This window comes from Felis catus, chromosome A2, assembly GCF_018350175.1.
Source record: "Felis catus isolate Fca126 chromosome A2, F.catus_Fca126_mat1.0, whole genome shotgun sequence".
Lineage (NCBI taxonomy): Eukaryota > Metazoa > Chordata > Mammalia > Carnivora > Felidae > Felis > Felis catus.
Genome location: NC_058369.1, coordinates 116834183 through 116859078, shown reverse-complemented (window position 1 = coordinate 116859078; position 24896 = coordinate 116834183). Strand labels below are relative to the sequence as shown.

General features: G+C 42.2%; 1 protein-coding gene across 3 annotated transcripts in view; it reads left to right on the top strand.

Annotated features, from left to right (window-relative positions):
• Window positions 1-12118: 12118 nt before the first annotated feature.
• GSDME (gasdermin E) overlaps window positions 12119-24896 on the top strand; it is a 64928-nt gene continuing 52150 nt past the window's right edge. Inside the window, exons 1-5 of one of the 3 annotated variants that reach the window (XM_045052515.1) lie at window positions 12119-12246; window positions 17972-18190; window positions 20696-20751; window positions 21189-21418; window positions 23630-23822. In XM_045052515.1, coding sequence (XP_044908450.1) covers window positions 21208-21418; window positions 23630-23822 — 404 coding nt within the window. In that variant the 5' untranslated portion in view covers window positions 12119-12246; window positions 17972-18190; window positions 20696-20751; window positions 21189-21207. The remainder of the gene's footprint in view (window positions 12247-17971; window positions 18191-20695; window positions 20752-21188; window positions 21419-23629; window positions 23823-24896) is intronic. The other 2 variants (XM_006929254.4, XM_003982887.6) reach the window with 2 other exon arrangements.

Below are 24896 nucleotides of genomic sequence, written 5' to 3'. Positions count from 1 at the left end.
TGGAATTTGTTCTGCTTGATGTTCTCTGGGCTTCCTGGATCTGTGGTTTGGTGTCTGACATTAATTTAGGGAAATTCTCGGTCATTATTCCTTCAAATATTTCTTCTGATCCTCTCTTTTGTCCCTTTGGTATTCTCACATATATTATACCTTTTGTCATTGTCCTATGGTTCCTGAACATTCAGTTCCTTTTTTTTTTTTTTTTTCAGTCTTTTTCCTCTGTGCTTTTTTAGTCTTAGAAGCTTCTGTTGACATATCTTCAAGCTCAGGGATTCTTTCCTCAGCTATGTCCATCTAATTAGCCTATCAAAGGCATTCTTCATCTCAGTCACAATGTTTTTGGTATCTAGTATTTTTAATTCTTTCTCAGAGCTTCCATCTCTTTGCTTATGTTACTCTCAGGTTCTTTATGGATTATTTTCTAACACCAACCAGTTCACCAGTTCTTCAACACCAAGTTGGGTGTCCCACAATTCAATTCAATTTTGACACCAACTCCCAAAGGTAGCACAGACCCCACAGGTTAAGGGCTCAGTCCCACAAGATTGCCCCCATCTCAGACACTAGTTACAAGTATCACATTAACAGGTTACTCATACCTTTGTTTGACTTGGCCATAAATTTGCGAATCCCCACAACTCCTTCCTCAGTTTTGATAATTCACTAGAACAGCTCACAGAAGTCAGGAAAGCACCTTAGTTGCTATCACCAGTTTGTTATAAAGGATACCACTCAGGAACATTCAAAGGGAAGAAACGCATAGGACAAGGTATAGGGTAAGGGGCCCTAAGCCTCCATCCTGGCCAATGCACCACTCTCCTAGCACCTCAGTGTGTTCACCAGCCTGGAAGCTCTTCAAACCCTGTTGCTTATGGGGTTTTATGGAAGTTCCATTACATAGGCATAATTAAACCATTGTGGTAACTGAATGGTCACCAATGGTCAACCATTGGTGACTGAAATGATCTCTAGTCCCTCTCTCAACCCCAGAGATCATGAGTGGGGTTGAATTTTCCATCCCTTTAACCACATGGTATGGTTTTTCTGGTGACCAGCTCTTATCCTGAAGCTATCTAGGAGCTCCTCAACCAAGAATCATTTCATTAACACACCAGAGATACTCATCAATCCATGACATGCAATCATAATTTGAGCCAAAGTCATGCACTCAACCAGCTGAGCCACCCAGGTGCCCTGCATAGTTATTTTAAATTCCTGGTCTCATAGCAAACACCCCTGACATATTCAAGTCTGATTCTGATGCTTGCACTGTCTCCAGACTGTGGGTTTTTTGGGTTTTTTTGTTTTTGTTTTTGATTTTTTTGCCTTTCAGTATGTCTTGTGTTTTTGTGTTTAAAGCTGGTCATTATGTATGTACTAGGTACAGAAACTGTGGTCAATAGGTCTTTAGTAATGTGATGGTAAGGTGTGGGTGAGGGCAAGTGTTGGATACTTCTGATTAGATCTCAGTCTTTTAGTGAGCCTGTGCACATGGGCTGTGAAATTCACAAGAGCTTCTCAGTTCCTTACCCCCTAAGGTGGGGCAGGATGGCTAGAGGGGCTGAAATTGGGTGTTTCTCCTCTACACAGGTCAATTAGGCTCTGATAAAGCCTCAACAGATTAGGCTTTGGGGAAAGAGTTTCTCTTGAAGACAGTTAAGATGTTAAGAAGAATGGGATGCCCTGGTGTATTTTTAGATGGTTACTTTTCTCCTTTCCCTGCTGGAAGCAGTAGAACATTTTTCTAATTACCCCCAAAGGCCCCATTGGCCCCACCTCCAAATACCATTACACTGGAAATTAAGTTTCAGTAGATTAATTTTGGGGGGGAGATACAAATACTCAGTCTATGACACAATTTAATATATTGTACAATTGTATAATTGCTTGTATAGCGATACAAGCAACAATGAAATTTAATATAAATGCTTTTTATGCTTGAACTGCTGATGAAAAACATTTGCTGAGCAAATTAATTTGGTGAACCCGGTTAATTCAGGTTAGTGCTCCCAGTCTAGGCCATACCATGGCACACACAGAAAACCAAGTATGTAATAACCAGCCAGTGACTGATCTCAAGGGCTGAAGGTCTTGATTTCTAGGTCCACTCATCACCCACATGCTGTGCCATTTGGAAAATTGTTTTAAGGGTAATATTCAACCCACTAAAGAGACCAATCTGTTTGGCTAGATAGACCTATTTGAATGGTTTCCAGGGACTAAAGAGAGCCAAGGTCAAGAAAGGGGAAAATGGTGGTAAAGATCCAACTGACAATTCTTCTTATCAGCCCTCCCCCAATCTGCTCTCTGCCTATCTTTCCAGTCTCGGTTCCCCACTCCTGCCCCAAACCTTACATAATGCTACACGTGCTTGCTTCTACTCTTCCCTCTCCCTACGCATCCGAATTTGTTAGGTCCCAGGCCACAGCCAGGAAGTGTTTACCAGGTTCCCCTACCCGCCCCCCCCCCCCCACCGCCGCCTCCACCCCAGCAGTATCCCCTCTCCTGTGTTCCTGGGTTTTTGGTCCACAGCACTGCATTTTACTTCTTTAAATTTTGAAGTAATCTCAGAGACTGAGTCCAACCTTCAATTTTTAGTTGAAACGCATGGAGCCCAGAGAGGTAGAGGGATGGTGCTGTCCACGGGCTGGGGGCAGCCTAGGGATGGGTGTGTCCTGTCTCCTGTTCTTTCCATTACCCGGTTTAATCTCTCTTTTGCTAATCCTGACACTTGATAATTTATTCATGGGTGAGAACCTACTCATTGGAGAGCCTATATGATCTGTAGCAACTGCCAGATGGTCCTTAATAAAACATCAATAAAGCAAAAGCAGATGGCATTTACTAAAATGTATAAATAATAAGTATTATACAAACATGCCTGAGAGTCATCAAAAACAATTTTTTTCGGGACTCCCTAATAATAGATAATTATAAGACAAGACATAAAAGAGGAAAAATCAGCCTCTATATTGTGATCTGAAAGAATGTTTCAGGTTCTTGTAGATATTATGGATAATAAAGATTTTAAACTTAGTTTTATCCCAGAATTCTTAGCCCTACATTGACTATTATATGGCAATTTTAGAAGCAATGACAAAAGCTTTAAAATAAACAAAAGGGAGGTCCTACAACTTCTTCCCTTAAAACTTCAGCCAAAGCCAGGTGACCCAGTTTTCCTACTTTCCTAGAAAAAGAGATTTCTAGAAAACATAAAAAATTCTACATTTTACTATCAGGGGAATCAAAATCACTAGGCTGGCCTGCAGGGTTGTCTTAGGAGTCAGTATTCCAGAGAACTTTTAGGAACAGAAGTAATAAGCTGTTTTGATTGATTATTAATTTACCTGAAGGCGAACTTTCAGTATTTTGTTTAAATGTTTGACTTCTTCCCCAAGTTCATTTATTAGGCAGCAGTCAAAAATTAGGGCTTAGACTCAGACCTGATGTTAAATCCTAGTATCAACTGTGCCAGATTTACAGGCTGCCTCTCTAGGATTCAGTTTTTTTCATCGATAAAATAGGGATAATAATACTTTATGGAGTTGTACAAAGACTTAATGAAATAATGTACGTAAAAGACCATGCTGGACACAAAGTAAGCCTTCAAAGGATGTAGCAATTATGCATATCTAATCCAGTGCCCACCATTCTAACTAAGCTAAAAGTAGCCAAGTTATGAAATAACTAGTGGTTTCCTTTTCCTAACCCTTCCATGTATCTTTAAACTTCTTGCTCAAACCCTGCTATTCAGAAAGACTCCGTATCAATATTTATGTCTTATGTGATTGTTGCAGGGTGAATTCCCTTGGTGATATTTGCATTGAGGCCTATTTCTAATTCTAGAATGTGAGGCTAATCATTGTTGGAGGGAATGTTTGGCATTACCCTTGCACAGGCAAGGGTTCTGGTGTGGAGGGAGATAGAAGAAATACAGGAGCTTGCGAGCATGCTTGTTTGAATTCTCTGGATCCTTTTATGCAAGGTTCTGGTCCAAAATACATTTCCACATGACTTCACCTCCCAAATCAGAATTAGTGGGTTCTTTGAAAAGCTTTTTCAGCAAGTCAATGCTCTAATAGTTGTGAGCTTCTGAAGCCTCTTGATTGGCTGTCCAAACTGACAGTGGGATATGCTTATTTGGTTGGGTTTTGGTGTGTGTATTACAGTTCTCCCGAGAAACCAAACCAATAGGATACAGTTGACCCTTGAACAGCTCGGGGGTGGCAGGGGAGGGCTAGGGGTACTCACCCCTCGCACAGTCAAATATCTGCAAATAACTCTTGACTCCCCAAAAACTAGTAGCCTACTATTGACTGGAAGCCTCACCAATAACATAAACCATTGATCAATGCGCATTTTATATATGTGTTATGTACTATATAAGTAAGCTACAGGAAATGTTATTAAGAAAATCATAAGAAAGAGAAAATGTATTTATAGTACTATATGTATATTTATTGAAAAAAATCTGTGTATCAGTGGACTCGCCCAGTTCAAACCCATGTTCAAGGGTCAACTGTATATCTACATAAATATACATAGATATATATTTGTATAGACATATAAAATTGGGGGGGGAATTTTTCTGTATAACTCTATAGAACTACAGATGTATATAGTTCTGCCTTATTGGTTCTTTTTTATTCTATATATAGACATCTGGATTATATCTATATATGAGGAGATTTATTTTAGGAATTGATTCACATGATTACTGAGGCTGAGGGTCCCACAATCTGCTGTCTATGAGCTAGAGAACCAGGGAAGCCAGTGGTGTAATTCAGTCAGAGTCTGATGGTTAAAGAATCAGGAAAGCCAGTGTCTGAGGGCTGAAGATGGATGTCCCAACTCAAACAGAGAGAGCAAATTCACCCTTCCTCCCACTTCGTGTTCTGTTCAGGGCCCGAAGGGATTAGTGGATGCCCACCTACACCTATGAAGGCATCGACTTTCTTCAGTCCACAGATTCAAATTCTAATCTCTTCCAGAAATACCCTCACAGACACATCCAGAAATAATGTCTCTCTCTAGACATTCCTTAGCCCAGTCAAGTTGACACATAAAATTAACCATCAGTGTTGATGTTTTTTGTTTGTTAAAAATGTTTGTTTATTTTGAGAGAGTGTGAAGGGGGGAGGGGCAGAGAGAGAGACACGGAATCTGAAGCAAGCTCCAGGCTCTGAGCTGTCAGCGCAGAGCCTGACTCGGGGCTCAAACTTGGGGCTCAAACTCACGAACCTCAAGATGGTGACCTGAGCTGAAGTCGGATGATCAACCGACTGAGCCACCCAGGTGCCCCTGATGTTTTCATTGTTTTTAATATGAGAATGTTAGTAGAGGAAGATAGATTTACTTTCAGAAAGTGATCCCTACTTGAGCTATGAAGTACCCATGTAGCTGTGTCCTACTGGCCATCTAATTCCTCAGAGAAAACTAGCCTTGCAGGAAGGTGACAGGTACAGTTCTTCTGGGGGAAAAGTGAAGCTTGAAGATTTCAAAGTAGACTGTTAGAAAAAAAAAAACCTGTAGAAACTTTGTTTCAACAGTTTCAAACAAAGTAAAAATCTTTCATGGTGTCAAAGGTGCACAGATTTGGCAGGGGCTGAACTTCTGAAGCTATTTTCTCTTCTATTGTTCAGACTAACAAATTTATTGTACTCAGTCAAGATTGAGTCAGATGCCAAGATAATTTTTTTCTTGCCAAATTGCTTTTTCCATTGTAATTAGCCTTTTTAAGAACCTTACCAAACAAAAAAGTGTGTATACAATTCCCATTCTCCCCCTTCAATTAAAACTCTGCAAAGAAGTTTTATCAGTAATAACTGTTGAAGATGAAAATCCCCCCTCACCCACTTTATCATCAGTTTCTCCCTGTTTTCTTAGATATCCTTTAAACCAGATGTAGATTAAGAAAGGTTTGACTTTTTTCATAGTATGTGTTGTATAATCTGAAAATAAATTATCTAAACTAAAACTGGTTTATTAGCTGTCCGGGTTGGCCTTACTAGGATTCTTTCTAGGAACTGGGAACATGGCCAACACTGGTTTGTCCTCTAAAAACACTTAGAAGCAGAGTCTGCTCCTGCTCTTGGAAACCAACTGCCTTCTTTTTTTTTTTTTCTGGGCACAAAAACTACGTTTTCCAGCCTTCCTTGTGGTTAGAGGGACCTATGACTAATTTCTGGCCAAAAGAACGTATGCAAAAGTGCCAGGCCCGTGAAATACCTCCCATGAGAGAGTCTCCAGGTTCCTTCCTTCTCTGCCTGCTGGAGATATCCGTGCCCAGGCAATGTGGGGACCATTGGGCTGAAAATGGCAGCACCTTCCTGAAGGAACAGAGACTACCCTCCTCTATCACCACCTCCCATACTCTGAAACTGTCTTTAATTGTTCATTGACAAAAAAAAAATAAAATAAAAACAAAAATAAAAACAAAAAAAAAAAACAAAAAACAAAACTAAGCTAATATCATTTCGAGCCATTATCATTTGGGGGGTTGTTTGTTCAGCTTATCCTACTTGACTTTACTTGATCCTTTCTCCCCTCCACCATGTTAGATGTTCTCGCCAAGCCCTCCATGGTACCTGATTGTTGAACTTCTCATCTTTTATCCTTATTGCTTATCTGTCTGCCTTCCCAGATATATTCCCAAGCTCTAATAGGGCATGAACTACATTTCCCTCTTACCATTATATCCCCAGTATTTAATATAGGGCTTGGCACATAGTACATCCTTAACAAATATTTGTTACAGTAACAAAATGTTGGATGCATGGACTTTGCCTTTCTCTGTCCTGGGTGTAGCTGACTTAGATGCTGGACAATCTTTAAGAACAATGATAATGGGGTGAGAAAAGCTTGTACAGCTCTGAATTGCACCATTCTTGAATGTTTCTATAAACCTGACACTTGGTGGATGACTCCTGGTCTTCACTGCAAATCTCTAATGTTGGTAAGGATATATGAAAAATAGACAACAATATAGGAGTGTTTACTAACTTTGTTTATTTAATGCCATTCTCTTTCTTTTTAAAAAATATTTTTTGGGGGGTGCCTGGGTGGCTCAGTCGGTTAAGCGTCCAACTTCAGCTCAAGTCATGATCTCACAGTTCATGGGTTCGAGCCTCATATTGGGCTCTGTGCTGACAGCTCAGAGCCTGCAGATCAGAGCCTGGAGCCTGTTTTGGATTCTGTGACCCCCTCTCTCTCTCTGCCCCTCCCCTGCTCATGCTCTGTCTCTCTCAAAAAATAAACTTAGAAAAAAAATTTTTTAATGAAAAAAAATTTTTTTATATTTATTTATTTTTGAGAGACAGAGAGAAAGCACGAGTGGGAGAGGGACAGAGAGAGAATGAGACACAGAATCTGAAGCAGTCTCCAGGCTCTGAGCTGTCAGCACAGAGCCTGACGCAGGGCTTCAACTCACAAACCACGAGATCATGACCTGTGCTGAAGTTGGACACCCAAACAACTGAGCCACCCTGGAGCCCCAATGCCATTCTCTTTCATAAATACAAGTGTGATATATTGAAGGTGTCTGGAAATTCTTCACTGTTTCTCCCATTGAAAGATAAGGTATAATTGCCCTCTCTATGAATCTGGTCTTGCTTCAACAGTAGAATATTGTGGAAGTTGCATTCCAGGTCTTCAGAGGCTAAGTCATAAAACATAGTTTCTGTCTTGTTTCTTGCAACACTCACTTTTGGAGCTCCAAGCCTCTATATAAGAAGTCTAGGGGCGCCTGGGTGGCGCAGTCGGTTAAGCGTCCGACTTCAGCCAGGTCACGATCTCGAGGTCTGTGAGTTCGAGCCCCGCGTCGGGCTCTGGGCTGATGGCTCAGAGCCTGGAGCCTGTTTCCGATTCTGTGTCTCCCTCTCTCTCTGCCCCTCCCCCGTTCATGCTCTCTCTCTCTCTGTCCCAAAAATAAATAAATAAATAAAAAGTTGAAAAAAAATTATATAAGAAGTCTAATTTCCCGGAGACCACCATGATAAAGAGGCCACACGTAGGGAGATATGCTTGATAATCCCAGCTGAGTGCTGCCTTCCAGCCATCTTTGCCAAGGCATTAGACATGTGGGTAAATCCATCCTGGACCCTCCAGAGTAGGTCATTCACTAGCTAAATTCTTCTGCGTGATCCTAGTCAGTGCCACATGGACTGAAGAATCATTCAGCTGAGCTCTACCCAACATTCTGACCTGCAAAATCCTGAGATGTGATAAAATGGTGGTTGTTTCAAGTCATTAAGTTTTATGGTAGTTTGTCATGCAGTAAATTATAATTTGAACAACAAATTATTTCATTCATTTGTCCAATAATATTTGCATTGAGACTTCAAATTTTGATAATTTTGATTGGTTACTTGCCGGCCACCAAGTAAGTTTCACTTTTCTCCTGTCTGTATCTATACCTTGCAATTGAACAAGAGATGGTTGAGACCCTAAAAGAAACAGGCTGTTAATTCTGGGCCATATTCAACCTTCCATAAAGCTTTTTATTTTAAAGCAGTAATTGGTAATATGCGTTGGCATTACAGTTTCCAGTGAAAACACTTTTGGGATTCAGGGAGAAAATTGGTTTAAAAATACATGTCAATGTATGCCAAGTTTTTTTGTTAATTTATGTTAGTAGCTATGCTTTCCTCTGGGAAGCAGTCAATATGGTAAAAGACAAAATTATACATAGGTGAAAAATTTTAGACTCAATTTAAAAGTGGCGTTAACTAGAAAGTAATCAATAAAGAAAAGGAAACTAACTTTTATTGATGGATTCCTATGTGCTGAGTGCTTTTTACAGATTTTCTCTTTTAATCTCATGACAATACTGTAAATAATTTTTTAAACAGGAAGTTGAAAATTTGCCTAAGGTCACTCAGTTGGTAAGTAGTAGGCTAGGTTTCACCCAGATCTGTCTGATCCAAAGCCTGTGTGTGTTCTTTCTCTTCCATAGTGACTATTGATCTAAGAGAGTCCAGGTTTCTCCAAAAGTGGCTCCCAAAGAACTAGAAATAGTTATGGCAGCCATGCAGACCTAGCTCATTAATATGTTTGTTTGTTTGTTTGTTTGTTTATTTATTTATTTATTTATTTTAATGTAATTTATTGACAAAATGGTTTCCATACAACAGCCAGTGCTCATCCCAACAGGTGCCCTCCTCAATGCCCATCACCCACTTTCCCCTCTCCCCCACTCCCCATCAACCCTCAGTTTGTTCTCAGTATCCAAGAGTCTCTTATGGTTTGCTTCCCTCCCTCTCTGTAACTTTTTTTTCCTTCCCCTTCCCCTCCCTCATGGTCTTCTGTTAAATTTCTCAAGATCACATGTGGTTTCTATATACAATGGAATACTACTTGGCGATAAGAAACAATGAAATCTGGCCATTTGCAGCAACGTGGATGGAACTGGAAGGTATTGCGGTAAGTGAAATAAGTCAGTCAGAGGAAGACAGATACCATATGTTTTCATTAATATGTTCATGTATACAATACACCCCATTAATGAGTTTTATCAATGTAAAAGTATGTCAAATCAACATATTGTATACCTTAAATAGACACAATGTTATATGTCAGGTATATCTGAATTACAAAAAGAAACTCAGATGGTATTAAATGATCTGGATGTAAATCTTGGCTCTGTTTCTTCTCAGCTAGGTGAGCTTCCTGGCTAGTGCCTCAGTGATCTCATTTGTAACTTGGACTCCCAACCAATTGCTGTGAGGATTAGATGAGTCAGTCAATGCATGCAATGAACTCAGAACCATGCTTTGTGATAGTAACTAGAGAGCGCCATATAAATGTTTTTTAAATTTTTTTAATGTTCATTTCTGAGAGAGAGAGACACACACACACAAACACACACACACAGAAAGAGAGAGAGAGACAGAGAGAAAGCAGGGGAGGGGCAGGGAGAAAAAGAAGGAGACACAGAATCCGAAGCAAGTTGCAGGCTCTGAGCTGTCAGCACAGAGCCCGACACGGGACTCGAACTCACAAACCATGAGATCATGCCTGAGCAGAAGTTAGCTGCTTAACTGACTGAGCCACCCAGGCGCCCCTAGAGAGCATCATGTAAATGTTAGCAGCTAATATTATTACGGGCCTCAGGCATTATAACTGAAAGGCAATGAACAGGAGTGAAATAATTTGAAGCCCCTAAGAAACTGATGCAACAGAAAGCTCATGCACTCTCAGTTATAAGTGGTAACCTATCTAGAAGGGGCTGGCGCTCTGTGGGGACTTCATGAACATGCTGTTTGTAAGGATATTCTTAAGGTGAAGGGCCTAGGTGTGATAACAAGCCAGAGTCACCACCATATAATGTTATGAACACAGAGAAGCAATAACATGGATGACAAGTCTGTCAGCAGGGCCCCCACAGTGATTCTTTTTTTCTTCCCATACCTATTAGTTTGGCAAGACAGGATCATCTGTCTCAACCATTTCTATTCACTCATTCATTCAACCATCATTAATGGTGCACCTATCTTGTGCCAGGCACCTCACGGATGGGTATGACCCCGTAGTCTAGTTGGAAAAACAAACAAAAGGATGTGTTAATTAATTTAACAAATACTGACTACCTACTATGCATCAGGTGTGTGCTAGGTGCAGGGTATAGTGAGCAAAACAGACAAAAGTCTGTAGCCTCAGAGAACTGACATTCTAAGGAAGAGAAAGATAGTACATGAAATAAGTAGGATGTATATTGCCTATCAGATGGTGATCAGTGCAAAGGAGAAAGATAAAGCAGATGGGGCGCCTAGGTGGCTCAGTTGGTGAAGCCTCTGACTTCAGCTCAGGCCCTGTCCCGCTCTGTGGTGACAGCTCAGAGCTTGGAGCCTGTGTCTCCCTCTCTCTCTGCCCCTCCCCCACTCGTTCTCTGGCTCTCTCTCTCATAAATAAACTTAAAAAGATTAAAAAAAAAAGTGGGGCGCCTGGGTGGCTCAGTCGGTTAAGCATCCGACTTCAGCTCAGGTCACAATCTCGCAGTCCGTGAGTTCGAGCCCCCCATCCGGCTCTGGGCTGATGGCTCAGAGCCTGGAGCCTGCTTCGATTCTGTGTCTCCCTCTCTCTCTGCCCCTCCCCCGTTCATGCTCTGTCTCTCTCTGTCTCAAAAAAATAAATAAACGTTAAAAAAAATAAAAAAAATAAATAAAAAATAAAAAATAAAGCAGGCAAGGAACTAGGGAGTGTTCCTCTAAACTGATAAACTGCCCGTACTTTTGATTTGAAGAGTCAGGAGGGCTTTGCTAAGTACAAGGAGGTGGGGTAACTGCAGTCTAGGGATATGCTTAGAACATATGGGGGCCTCAGAGAAAACCCTGCCTCTTTCCCAGGCCTGTGGAAGGCAGCAGCAAAACTCAACACTCCCGAATGCAAGTTCTCCGAGTACGAAATTTTGTTCTCATTCATTGTTCTCAGCCTGGCAGAGTACTGCTCAGAAAAGATGATCTGTAAATACTGACTGAAGGGATATAATGTTTAAGTCAGACAGTCTGCAAACAATTTTTGAGCACCAACTATGCTCAGATTCCCTTGGTCACTGAGCACCTAGGGAGGGATGCTGGGCTCCGCCCTCAAGGAGCCTTGAATCTAGGTGCATGAATTCCTAGTAACGTCAGGACCCAGCGTGGGCACGGTCACACCACACAAAGCTGGACACTCCCAGGCGCGGACACCAGGGGCTCCCCACAGGGTACAGCAGCCTCAGATTTGCCGAGTGGAACGGTGAAGCCGCGGTGCCAGTCCGCACCCCACTGTTGGTGGCGAGGCCCGGCAGACTTCAAACCCCTCCGGACCGAGGGCGGGAGATGAGGCCTCGGGGAGGAAAGCCGAGCACACTGCTCTGGTGCGCCCCAGGCCTCGGATCGCTAAGACCTGGCGGGGACTCCTGCCAAAGACGAGCCCCGGGGCGTCAGCGACCCGCCAGAGCGTAGTCACCCAAAGAGAGGGAACCGGCCGGCTCTGGGCCTTGGGCCGCTCTCGGGACGCCGCCCGCCGTCCTCGCCCCGCCCCGGTTGCACCCGCCCCGCCCCGGCCCGTCCCGGCCTCCCTCGGCCCAGTTCCCCCGGTCCCGTCTGGCTGGCTGGCCGCGGCGCCGGAGAAGCTGCGGAGCAAAGGTCCCAGCGGCCCGCCCCCTCCCGCCGAGCCCCCGCCCCCAGCCCGCCCCGCTTGGCTAATTCGCCCGGGCAGGCTCGGGGCGCTGCGTGAGCGGCTACGGGGATCGGGCGAAGCCGGCAGGTGAGTGCGGCGGCGCGGGCTCCGCTCCGGCTCTCGCCCCGGCGGGCGTTCGGCCCCGGGGAGCCGGGTCCGCGGCTCCTGTCTATCGGGGACACTCCTCCCCGCTGTTGCTCCATTCCTGAGGGAGACCAGTCGGTCGGCTGCCCAGCGACTGGCCATCGGGACGCACTGCGTTCCACTCTCCCCCATTCCCGGGCCTCTCTCCCCCACTTCCCCGCTGCCTCTTTCTTCCCGGGCTGTTGCGAGGACTGGTACCTTGTGTCCCAACGTCCCCACCCCTCTCCACCCCTCTCCACTCCTTCATCCTTTGTCCTCCCGTTTCCCTCTGGATGTGCAAAGGCTTTCCCGGCTTGCGGGGCGTGTGTGCGGGAAAGGAAGGCCGGAGCACACGAGTTGAGTGGGCTTGAACGATTCCCGATCTGCCTGAAATTGGGCCCCAAGCTTGGAGAGAAGGCCAAGCCCCCCTGAATGTCCTAGGCGGGGGATGGGATGACCTCATTCACAGCTGCCCGCATGGCTTCCCTAGGCCTCGAGGTGCGGACCCCCTGGGCGCCCACTTCACATCTGCACCTGAGAGGCAACGAGGAGGGGGGGCTCCTACAAAGGCGTTTGTTGTAGAGTGTTTTGAAACACCACTCATCGAGGGGCGGCTCTGTTCTGCAGGATGGGGAGAGGGATGGAGGTCTTGGGGTCGCAGCCCTCAAGACACAGAGAATTAGAGTGGAAAGAAAGAGGTGCTGTGAGGTCAGAGAAGCAGCTGAATACATGTAGTGTGAATTGATCATTGTCACAATCAACCACCAATGAGCTCTTCCTATTAAGGAAAACATCTGTGAGAAGTGGAGCCCAGGCAATTAGAGACTCGATCTGAGAAATATGGCCCAGGCTCCCAGCTGCTGTCCCATAGATCGCCTGCTTTAAGAGGAAGTTTGGCATTTTCCAGCAGTGTTTTTCTTTTTGTCCTCTTTGAACCCTCAAGGGGACCAGAGAGTTCTTCTCTGTTCTTAAGCCCTGTCTCTTCTGTTACCCACTCCACTTCCCAAAAGCCTTTTCTGTCTCACCCTCACTCCTTTTTCAAACTCACGCCTGTCCTGTGACCATCATTTGTGTGTGTGTGTTTTTTTCTTTCACATACTGCTTTTTATTTTAGAAAGAAGCGATAGAGTACCTTGTCTTTAATTTGGCTTTTTATAAAATGAGCTCAGGTCCTGGGCTGTGAGCTGGGAGGATATAAAAAGATGACACCTCTGTTTTAATAGACTAAATTTTACTTTGTTATTTAGAAAACTAAAAATAATTCAAAATGTGCTGAAGTTGTTAACTATGAGACATGTACAGCAATGTCTCGTTTCCCTGGATAGTGAGGAAATAGCGTGTCCCATAACTGTGATTTTCACTTCCACTGTAACTGTAGACTACCCTTTTGAGCACACTTTTTTTTTTTTTTAATTTTTTTTCAACGTTTATTTATTTTTGGGACAGAGAGAGACAGAGCTTGAACGGGGGAGGGGCAGAGAGAGAGGGAGACACAGAATCGGAAACAGGCTCCAGGCTCTGAGCCATCAGCCCAGAGCTTGACGCGGGGCTCGAACTCACGGAGTGCGAGATCGTGACCTGGCTGAAGTCGGACACTTAACCGACTGCACCACCCAGGCGCCCCTGAGCACACTTTCTTATGTTATAAAATGAATCTTATTCATATTTTAGAAAATTAATCCTATCAAAGAAAAGAGCTGAGGAAATCAGCAAAGCACGGTGGTCGATGGCTCAGGCTTGGGAGGCAGCTGGACCACCATTGGAATCTTGGCTTTGCACTGATTCTCTGTGTGACATTCAGCGTCCTCCACAGATCTCTAGGAATACACTTAGATTTGAAAGAGTTGGGTTTGTTGCTTGTTGCAGTGAGGGCGTCCTCGCAGCCCAGGGAACCCTGGGGCATCTCAGTAAGTGGGTGTTAGAAAGGAGTTCTAGCATTCAGGTGGCATGTAGGTGGTTTGGGGGAGAGTTTAAGGAAACAGGACTGAGCTCTGGATTGGATGCTGTCAGGAAGAGGGAGAATTCTATGGAGTATCTTCACAGATCTTGTCTAAAATGAAAGAAGGCTGCAGTGAGGCTAGAGCTGTGGTTGGCCAAGAAGCAGCCATCATTGGTTAGCCACGACTGGTGGTGGTGGTGGTGGTGGCGGCGGCTGTTTGGTCATTTTTGTGGTTTGGACAGTATTCGCATTTTGAGGTCACACAAGATTACGAGGGGTCCTGTTTTTGTTCTAATTTATCATGACGTCACCCAGAGTGGTCTTGCCTGATGTTGCTATGCTGAGGCACTGTTCGTGCTCAACAGGAGCATGCTGGACCTGCACCTGGCCACCCCAGGGCTGGCTGATAGGACCAGGCCAGCTCCCCGGTGCCAGGGCTACTTTTTTTGTTTTTTTCCCCTCTTTCGTGATATGGACAAGTTGCTTAACATCTTCGAACTTGAGTTTCCATCTCTGCACAATGCCTACTTGGTGTCGTTTTGAAGATTCAATGAGGAAATGCATAGTGAGAATTTAGCCCAGTGCTGGCACAGCACAGGTACTCTACAGCTCCTCTCTTTAGTGTATTTTGATGTTGAGGTTTCTTCCTCAGAACTACTCAGAACTTCCTCAAAACTAATCAGCCATAGCTGCTCCAAGGAAGCATCCTGAACTGAGCATGAAGAAGAACTGGGTCCTTTCCAACTCAAAGATTTGATCATTCTGTCACTTGGAACCATTATGAATGGATGCTAATTATGTGTGTTCTAGTCTCAGGCCATCATGACCTTGGCGCCTATTTTTCCTTTGCTCCCAGGAGCCAGTGACCCCAGTTGGCCAGGTGCTTTTCTGATTTGGTATTGTCTTGCTTTCATTGTCTCTTCTTTCAAAATCTGTTGTCCAGGAGTCTGATTCAAACTTCCGTATCCTTACCACATTTGCTTTTGCTTTCTGAGTTCTAATTGTTTTCAGCTGGGTGAGTAAGGGCCTTTTGCTAATGGAATTTCTTTTTTTTTTAAGTTTTTATTGAAATTCCAGTTAACGTACAACGTAATATTAGTTTCAGGTGTACAATTTAGCAATTCACTTCTATGCAATGCCCCGTACTCCTCACAAGTGCATTCCTTAGTCCCCATCACCTATTTAACCCATCCCCCCCAGCTAATGAAATTCTTTTTTTCTTTTAAATGTTTATTTATTTTGAGAGAGAAACAGACAGACAGACAGACAGACACTCCCAAGCAGGTTCCTGGCTGCCAGTGCAGAGCCTAACGTGGGGCTCAAACTCACGAACCATGATATCATGACCTGAGCTGAAATCAAGAGTCAGATGCTTCACTGATTGAGCCACCCAGGTGTCCCATAGCTAATGGAATTCTTAAGGCCTTTTGTGAGAGCCAGGATCTGGGGTACAGCTGTGAAATGCAGTGGGTTTTTAGGCATTGAGCAATTTAAGCTAGCTCTCTCATGAGGCCATTTTTGTCTCCTTTGAGATTGGAGCACACTGGAAATTTGAATCTGAATTCTGACTAATGTTGAATTGAGACCCTATTGTGCTTGTCTGTCAGGCAATGTGGGTTCTAGATCTGTCAGTTGGCTTCCAGGCATAGTATTTAATCTTTCCTGGCTAGACTGTTACTTTAGATATTTGAGAATGGTATGGCAGCTTATTGTTTCCACTGCCACATGATAAACTCGACTGTATTAAATTTCTATCCTGTGTTTTAGCTGGCCTATTATATAAAAAACTCCTAGGAATAAAGAAAAAAAATAGAAAATGGACCAAGGACACAAATGGTTAAGAAAAGGAAATACAAAAATCCTTTAAACAAAAGATGCTTGATTAAATTCATATTAAAATAACATATCCTAAGACTATACTGAGATATACTGTTTCTCACCTATGATACTGACAAAAATATAAAAGTTTGAGAACTGCTGAGACTTTGATACCTTACTGGTGAGACTGCAAAATGGTACAGCCCCTAAAATTATAGATGTATTTACCCATACGTCTAGCAATCCCTTTTGTAGGAATCTTCCTTTGGATTCTCCTACCCATGTATGAAGAAGACATGTCCAAGAGTATTTAGTGTGGTACTCTTATGCTAAAAAACGCAGACATAACCTATGTGATCAGCCCTACAAGACAAACAGTGGTACAGCCACATGATGGAGTATTCAGCTGCAAAGATGAAGGTACTAACATGGGAAGATTTCCAGCACATCTTGTTACACGATAAAAAAAAATAAGATGTCTGCAGAACAGTGTGCAGACTTCTTTGAACTTGTATTTGTATAAAGAAATACTGTGGTGGGGCGCCTGGGTGGCTCAGTTGGTTAAGCATCTGACTTCGGCTCAGGTCATGATCTCGCGGTCCGTGGGTTTGAGCCCCGCATCAGGCTCTGTGCTGACAGCTCAGAGCCTGGAGCCTGTTTCTGATTCTGTGTCTCCCTCTCTCTCTGCCCCTTCCCCGTTCATGCTGTCTCTCCCTGTCTCAAAAATAAATAAACGTTAAAAAAAAAATTAAAAAAAAAAAAAAAGAAATACTGTGGTAATATACCTGCAGGGAAGAGCCTTGAAAGGGCAGATGGAATCTGGGGACAAATGAGATTTCACAGTGTATTTTTTTTTTACACAATTTAGATATTTGAGCCATGTAATATATTATGCATTTAAACATAATAAAAAGACACCTCTAGCTTTAACTTCGCAAGAATATATGGATTTTCTTGATTGAATTAGCCTGATTCTAATAAAAACCTATAAAGCAATAGCCACCTGCATTAGCTTTTCCTAAAGCACACTACTCTGTCAAGAAGGAAAATTAACTGTGTTTGATGGTGGATGGAAACAAAATAATTTAGGAGTTCCTTTTCTTTAGCCTCTAATTCCTCTGGGGAGGATTAGTGTCATTACAACAGCTTTGTCATCCACAACAGATGGATTTTATTATGTTATGTATATATTTGTTTTCCTTTTTTTTTTTTTTTTTTAAATTTATTTTGAGAGTGAGCGAGTAGGGGAGGGGCAGAGAGAGAGAGAATCTGAAACAGGCTCTGGCCTGTCAGTGCAGAGTCTGATGCGGGGCTTGAACACATGAACCATGAGATCCTGACCTGAGCCAAAACCAAGAGTTGGACACGTAACTGACTGAGCCACCCAGGCGCCCCAAGTTATGTTTTTTTAATGGCAAGTCTGATTTGGCTTTTTCAGAAACCTGTTTGACCTGAAGGGAAGTTAGTGAACTCCCTTTCATGTTATACCAGAAAAGAATAGAAATTATAAAACTAGAGATGCAGATACCAATGGTGTATATACTGAGGCAGATTCTGCGGTAGCTCTGCTCTTGGACAAGCAGGATGAATTCCCACAGATCATTGGGGAGACCTTATTTTGTTAAAGGTTCTTTCCGTACGTTCGGCAAAATAAATCTTGCACGCTACCCTGCATCCACTTTCAGCAGGTATGTCCCCCACCAATCTGCTTCCTCCTGAATTTCCTTTCTTGGTACCTGGCATCTCTATCTCCTTGGCCAACCCACACCTGACATACCTGGAGACCATCCTTTGGAGTCCCTTTCCACACCACCCTCACATCCAACCAGAGTTCAGGGGAAACCACCAAATCAGCATCTTTTCTATCCTTACACCGATGACATAGTTCAGTATAACCATTTGACGTCCATCTCTAATCTTGTTCCCTCCCAGCTGGTTTCCTGTTTTGCTTCTGGAAGATCTTGCTAACGGTCCACCCTTGATTGCATTGCTCCCTGTACAACCCCTCTGATGGCTCCTGCTGCTCTGGCCCCCAGCAAGGGAGGCACGGCTTGCATGGCCTGGACCAAGGCTTCCTCATCCCTGTCCTTTGCCCTTCTCTGCTCTAGAACCGTGCACTCCAATGAGAGAACCAATCCCAGAGCTTGAAAGGTAATTCTGTATCTGTCAAGCAAGTGGTGATGGGTATACTTACACAAAATGATGTCTCGTGGACCATGATGAGCTTGTCAGTCACAAATCTTGCCATGCACGATCTTCCCCACCCCTTCCACCACCTCCTGCAATGCCAGGCTTTTATAATTGCTGATCCTCTGCCTGTTTCTACTTAGTCCACAAAATGCAGTTGGATCCTGTGTACTTCAGGAGGACTTCTCTGACCGTATGCTTCTCTCCAGTTGGATTTAGAACCCTTTTCTTGGTTCATTTCTTATGACGATGTCAATATCTAGCATAAAGCCTAGCTGTTTATGTTTCTATCTGGCCACCAAACTAGTAGCTCATCAAGGAGAGAGATTACTTTATATATTTATTGAAGTATAGTTGACACCCACTGTTATATTAGTTTCAGATGTATAGTATATGATTTGACAACTCTAACTTATGCACACCACAACTGTAGCTACTGCCTGTCACTATACAAGGCTTTTGCAATACCATTGACTATATTCCTTTTGCTGTACCTTTCATCGCTGTGACTTATTCTATAGCTGGAAGCCTGTAGCTTCCACTCCCCTTCACCCATCTCCCTACCCCACCCCTCTGGCAACCATCAGTTTGTTCTCTGTGTTATGGCTCTGTTTCTGCTTTTGTTTGTTTATTTGATTCCACATATAAGTGAAATCCTCTGGTTATTTGCCTTTGTCTGATTTACTGAAACTAATACCTTCTAGGTCCCTCCATGTTGTTGCAAATGGCACGATCTCATTCTTTTTTATGGCTGAGTATTATTCCATCACACACACACACCACATCTTATTTATTCATTTGTCTGTCAGGGGACACTTGGTTTGCTTCCATATCTTGGCTGTTGTAAATGCTGCAGTAAACATAGGGTGCATATATCTTTTCAAATTAGCATTTTTGTTTTGAGTAAATTCCAGTAGTGGGATTACTGGATCATATGGTGTTTCTATTTTTAATATTTTGAGGGAGCTGCATATTGTTTTCCACAGCAGCTGCACCAATTTACATTCCCACCAAGAGTGCATGAGGGTTCCTTTTTCTCCACATCCTCACTATCACTTATTACTTCTTGTCTTTTTGATTCTAGCCATTCTGAGTGGTGTGAAGTAATATCTTATTATAGTTTTGATTTGCATTTTCCTAGTAATTAGTGCTGTTGAGCATCTTTTCATGTGTCTGTTGGCCATCTGTGTAGAGATAGATTACTTTTTGTATCAGTATCCTAAGTGCTTAACGCAAGTACCTGTGTGTAGTAGGCACTTAAGGACAATTAGTGAATGATTCAGGAAATGTTTCAATAAGTGAATAAGTGCTCAGCACAAGCAAGCAATTTAATATAGTGAGAATGAATTACAGATGAGAGTCTGAGCATAGGGACTTTTCCTTCCTTGCTGTTCACTGTTTATCAAAAAGTAACTTTTTATGTTTTAGAACACTTTCCTTAAATGTTTATTCTTACTGTTAATACACAAGAACATAGGGAGCTAAACAATAATCAGAGAAAAGGCACTTGAGAGAAGGGCGAGTGATAAGTAAGGCAAACATTTTCTGATGTCCTAGGGGAGGTTCATGTCAAAGCAAGCAGGTTCAACTAGTTAATGTCTAAGACTAATCCCAGCTCTCAAACTCTGTGATTTTCTATCTGTGTGACTGCCAGACACAAGGGTACAAATACAAATAAACCACATTTCTTATACATTGGATAATTTAATCTTTGAGCATGGATAATTAAAAAAAAAACACCTTATTTCACTTGTGCTTTTTTTGAGTAATAATTACATGTGTGTGTATTTATGTGTATGCACATATATATTCGTGTGTGTATGTGTGTGTATATAGTCTATACGTATATAACTAGGTGCAATTTATATATTGTGAGTTGTTAATGTTTGCCCATATTTCTATTACAGTGTTTTAAAAACAATTTGTATAAGATTTTTTTACAAGTATTTTTTATAAGTATTCTAGTTGTTTTTTTTTTTATAAATATTGTAAGTATTTTCTCAGTTTTCTGTTTGTCTTCCTAAAGGCCTTTCTCATCCTACAATTGAACAAATATTTGTATTTTTAACTAGTACTTCTATAGTTTCATTTTTCCTCAAAAACCCTCAAATCCATTGAGAATTTTCTCTTGTGTATGGCATGAGCTGGGAATCTGGCTGTATATTTTTTTTCAGATGATAATCCCATTCTTCTGACACCATTTATGGAATAGTCTATACTTCTTCTACTGAATACAGTATTTTATATCTTCCAGGGTGTTTCTTCTTTTTCCCCACAGCTGAAGAGTGATGAGGTCTTCATTTCTGAATTAAAAAGTAATAGTTCCTTTCTATTTGTGAATAGGGGAAATCACACAGTGTGGAGAAAAAGCACATTAACCCTTCAAAGAAGAGGTCCTACCTTTGTATCTTACAAATTAGGGTTGTCAGTATGTTGGTCAACAAATATTCCCATGTGTCTGCCTTCTAGATATATTTCCTGACCATTGTGGCTGGCTCAGCCCGTATGACCGCTTCTGATGAATTGTGAGTGAACGTGTTCTGTGTCACTTTGAGGCCAGAGCATGTAATTGCTGGTGTGAACTCTTTCCTGTTGGGTGATGATTGACAGTATTCAAGAAGGAGGCTTCCCCTTTAGTCTGGACCCTTGAATGACTACAATGGCAAAAGTTTTCTTGTCCTCCTGTGTTGGAAGTGTAGCGTGGCCCATAGATAAACCTTTCTTGTTATAAGCCACTAATATTTGGAACTTATTTTTTTCTGAAGCACAACCTAGCCTATCTTCACTTACACACCTGTTCTCTTTCAGTATTCAATTTAATTTTTTGTCATCAACTGAACTCACACTAGTTTTGTAGGGAGGAGATAGGATTGACACTAGGGAGAAATAAGGCAATTTTAGAAAAAAAAATAGGTGAGATAATAACTTCCTATTTAATTTGGGGGTAACTTTTTTTTTCCAGGTAATCTGGGGCTCTCATCATGTTTGCCAAAGCAACAAGGAATTTTCTTAAAGAAGTTGATTCTGGAGGTGACCTGATTCCAGTATCAACTTTGAATGACTCTGATAAATTACAGCTTCTAGGTCTGGTGACCAAAAAAAAGAGACTCTGGTGCTGGCAGAGACCCAAGTACCAGTTTTTATCTGTCACCCTTGGAGATGTGCTTACAGGAGACCAGTTTCGGAGTCCAGGTAGGTTCCTTTGGGTATATGCTACAGTTAGTTCCAGAAAGATGATGATTCATCTTCTAGGTTACATGCTGTCTTGAGTGATTGTAAGGTGACATCTTATAATGAATTCTCCTGTTTCTTTGCATACTGTTCTTAGAGATATACCCTTTCTTTAAATGAACAAAATTCTACAGGGCAGACGTGAAAAGTTATAGCTTAAGTTTTAAAAAATAATATTGAAGTTTGTGATGTAAAATTAAGACATGTAAAATTAAGGCCCACCGTAGGTGTTGTGGCCACTGAGCATGAATAGGTTGATTCAGATCCTACATATCCAATGGGAGGGTGTGAAAAGTTTTATTACTCACATAATGAAGCTTTCTGGGGAGACCAGGATAGGCTCTCAAGCTGGTCCAGAAATAGCTGGAGAAGAGGGGAGATAAAGTGGTAGAATTTCTATGTAGCACTTTGTATAACCTAAGACTTCCATTTATCAGAAAATGACATTGTTCTGGCCTAAATCCAGTAGATACATTGAGTATTTGCTATGTGCCAGGCTCTGCATTATGTGATTTAGGTACATCAACTTGTAACAGAATTCATCAGGAAGGCATTATCTCCAAATTAGATATGAGAAAACTGAGGCTCAGGGAGATGAATTTTAGCCAGTTCTTCTAGCTAGGAATATTAGAATAGTGATTACAATCTTGAGCTCTTAACAACTGTTCTGTGCTGCTCCCCTAAGAATTTCCCAAAGTGTTTGTATTCCATAGGATACAAATAAAATAGGAAAAGCCTTTGAATTGAGGGCATTTTCACAGTCTTCTTATTTTTGGTGGTGGTGAGAGAGATGATTCTCTGTTTTGTAAATTGCAAAGATAATGATGGGTGATTAATTCTCATTAACCTTTGTTGAGGAACGGGCTTTCTTGACTGGAGTGAAAGAAATACAGGTGTTGGGGGCAGTGAGTGGTTAGAAAGAAGCCTTTCAGACTTCAGGAAGATTGGAATGCCTTATGAAGTATAAGAGTATAAGTATAAGGAGCCCAGGTGAACCTTGGGGCAGAGAAAAGAAAAAAGCCCAGTGTGAAGTTCTAAAGAGCCTCTAAGTGTAACCATACCAAATGACAGTGACTGAGACTATTTTTATGGTGGTATTTGGTTGGATTAGAGATGAGAACACTAGAAATCTGGAGACATGAGGCTGGCAATTCAGAGATGAAATCATCAGATGTTTATCTTTAGTGTCCAGAAAAGAAGGGTAGAGCTTGAAGGCAATGGGATAGCCATCTGGATGTGACCAGATGAGATAGTAATTCATGGAGGACTTGATGGAAGCTGGGACACTTGGTGGGTGGTGGCATCTTCCTAAGTCTGGGAAGCCGGAAAGTAAGGGTAGAGAATCTGGAGCTTGTGTGTTCCAGGATGGTGTTGGAGTGAGGGAGGGAGGGCAGGCATGACAACTGACTTTATCAGGAATAGAGATAAGGTATGATAAGGAATTAAATGGCTGGGTAGAGGTCAGTATAAACAGGTAAGTGTGGGGAGGGGAATTTTTTTCATAGAGATGGTAATGAAGGCCCAGGGAATGTTCTCTAAGATGGGTGGGAAGGAAGGGAAGATGCCCAGGGTCTACTTGGCTGACCTGCTAGATATCACATAAGGCAGACCTCTCTGTTGTGAGCGGAGGCTGCTGTTTTCACTCTGCTTAGGTATCAACCTCATGAAGTCCCTTTATAGTCTTTACCCTGGAAAAGTGCACATTTAAAATATTCTATTTTATAATCTGGATAGTGTTTAAATGGATGCTTGCTTGAAATTTTATTTAAGTAATCTCTATGCCCAATGTGGGGCTAAAACAACCCTGAGATCAAGAGTCGCATGCTCTTTTGACTGAGCCAGCCAGGCACCCCTGGATGCTTGCTTCAACATTATTTGTTAAACTCTTTGGATACTTTTTGTGCACCTATCTATATACGTATATATTGGAATTGAAATCCAAAAACAAAAAACAAACAAACAAAAAAAGCACCTGGTAGAAACGCTGGCCACCAGTTCACATCGTATTGGCTCCATTTTCCTTTTCACATACACAGCATGGCTGCCAGACTTCCAGTTTGAATGCAAACTTCATGTTTCTCATGGATTTCCACAGGACTGGGAAGGTAGGTGACCTAAGGCAGAGGTGGCCGTATTATCATCAGACTCCTTTGCATGTCTCATTCACTCCAGCGGTTGTGGAGTCGGACTTTGTGAAATATGAGGGCAAGTTTCAAAACCAGCTGAGTGGGTCCATCGAGACGGCACTAGGGAAGGTCAAGCTGAGTATTGGAGGCAAAGGCCTTGTGGAAAGGCAGTCTTCATTTGGAACCCTGAGGAAGCAGGAGGTGGATTTGCAGCAGCTCATGAGAGATTCCACTCACAGGTAATGAGAATTCTGTTTGGCATTTTGGATTTTGACATGTGTCCCATTTAAAGGTCATTCATTTGGACCTTTGTAAAAAGGGTGACCGATGGGAACTTCGCCCCAAAGCAAACATTTATTGAATGCCTGTCGTGCTGAAACTTGACGAGAACTTATCTTTTACTCTGGAATTTATTTTTAGTGTGAGTGGTGAGACCTGGAAAGCACCATTTTTTTAAAAAATAAGGTATAATTAATATATAACGTTGTATTGTTTCAGGTGTACAGCATAATGATTTGCTATTTGTCTATATTGCAAAATGATCACCACAGTAAGTCTAGGTAATACCTGTCACTGTGCATAGTTGTAAATACAATTTTTCCTGTGATGAGAAATTTTCAGATTTATTCCCTTAGCAACTTTCAAGCAGGCAATACAGAATTATTCACTATAGTCCTTGTACTGTAAGTTACATCCCCATGACTTATTTATTTCATAACTGCAGGTTTGTACCTTTTGATCTTCTTTACCCACTTTACCTACCCCTCACCCTCTACCTCCAGTAATCACTAATATAGTCTCTATATGTATGAGCTCATTTGTTGTGATTCCATATATAAGTGAGATCATGCTGTATTTGTCTTTGTCTGACTTAGTTCACTTCGCGTAATGCCTTCGAGGTCCATCCGTGTTGTTGCAGATGGCAAGATTTCCTTCTTATATGTGGCTGAATAATATTCCATTGTATATGTATTAAGTTAGGTTCCTGACCGATTCCAACAGTGTCTGAGAATTCAATGCTGACACTATCTACTTAAAGATAGTATCAGATTCACAGGTGAAAGATTCAGTCCTAAAAGACTGCCTTCAACCCTTACTCTGTATCAGATGCCAGCAGCAAGCCCAGGCTGTTAGTTATGCTTCTGACCACCTGGCTACAGATTGGAGGTTCCCGTGACCTCCTCCTTGGACTTTAGATGCCATTCACACGTCTAAGTTATTACCTGTACTTCTGGCCAACTGGCTAAAAACCAGATTCCTATCATTCCTTTCTTGAGTTCAATTAATTTGTTAGAGAAGCTAACAGAACTTGG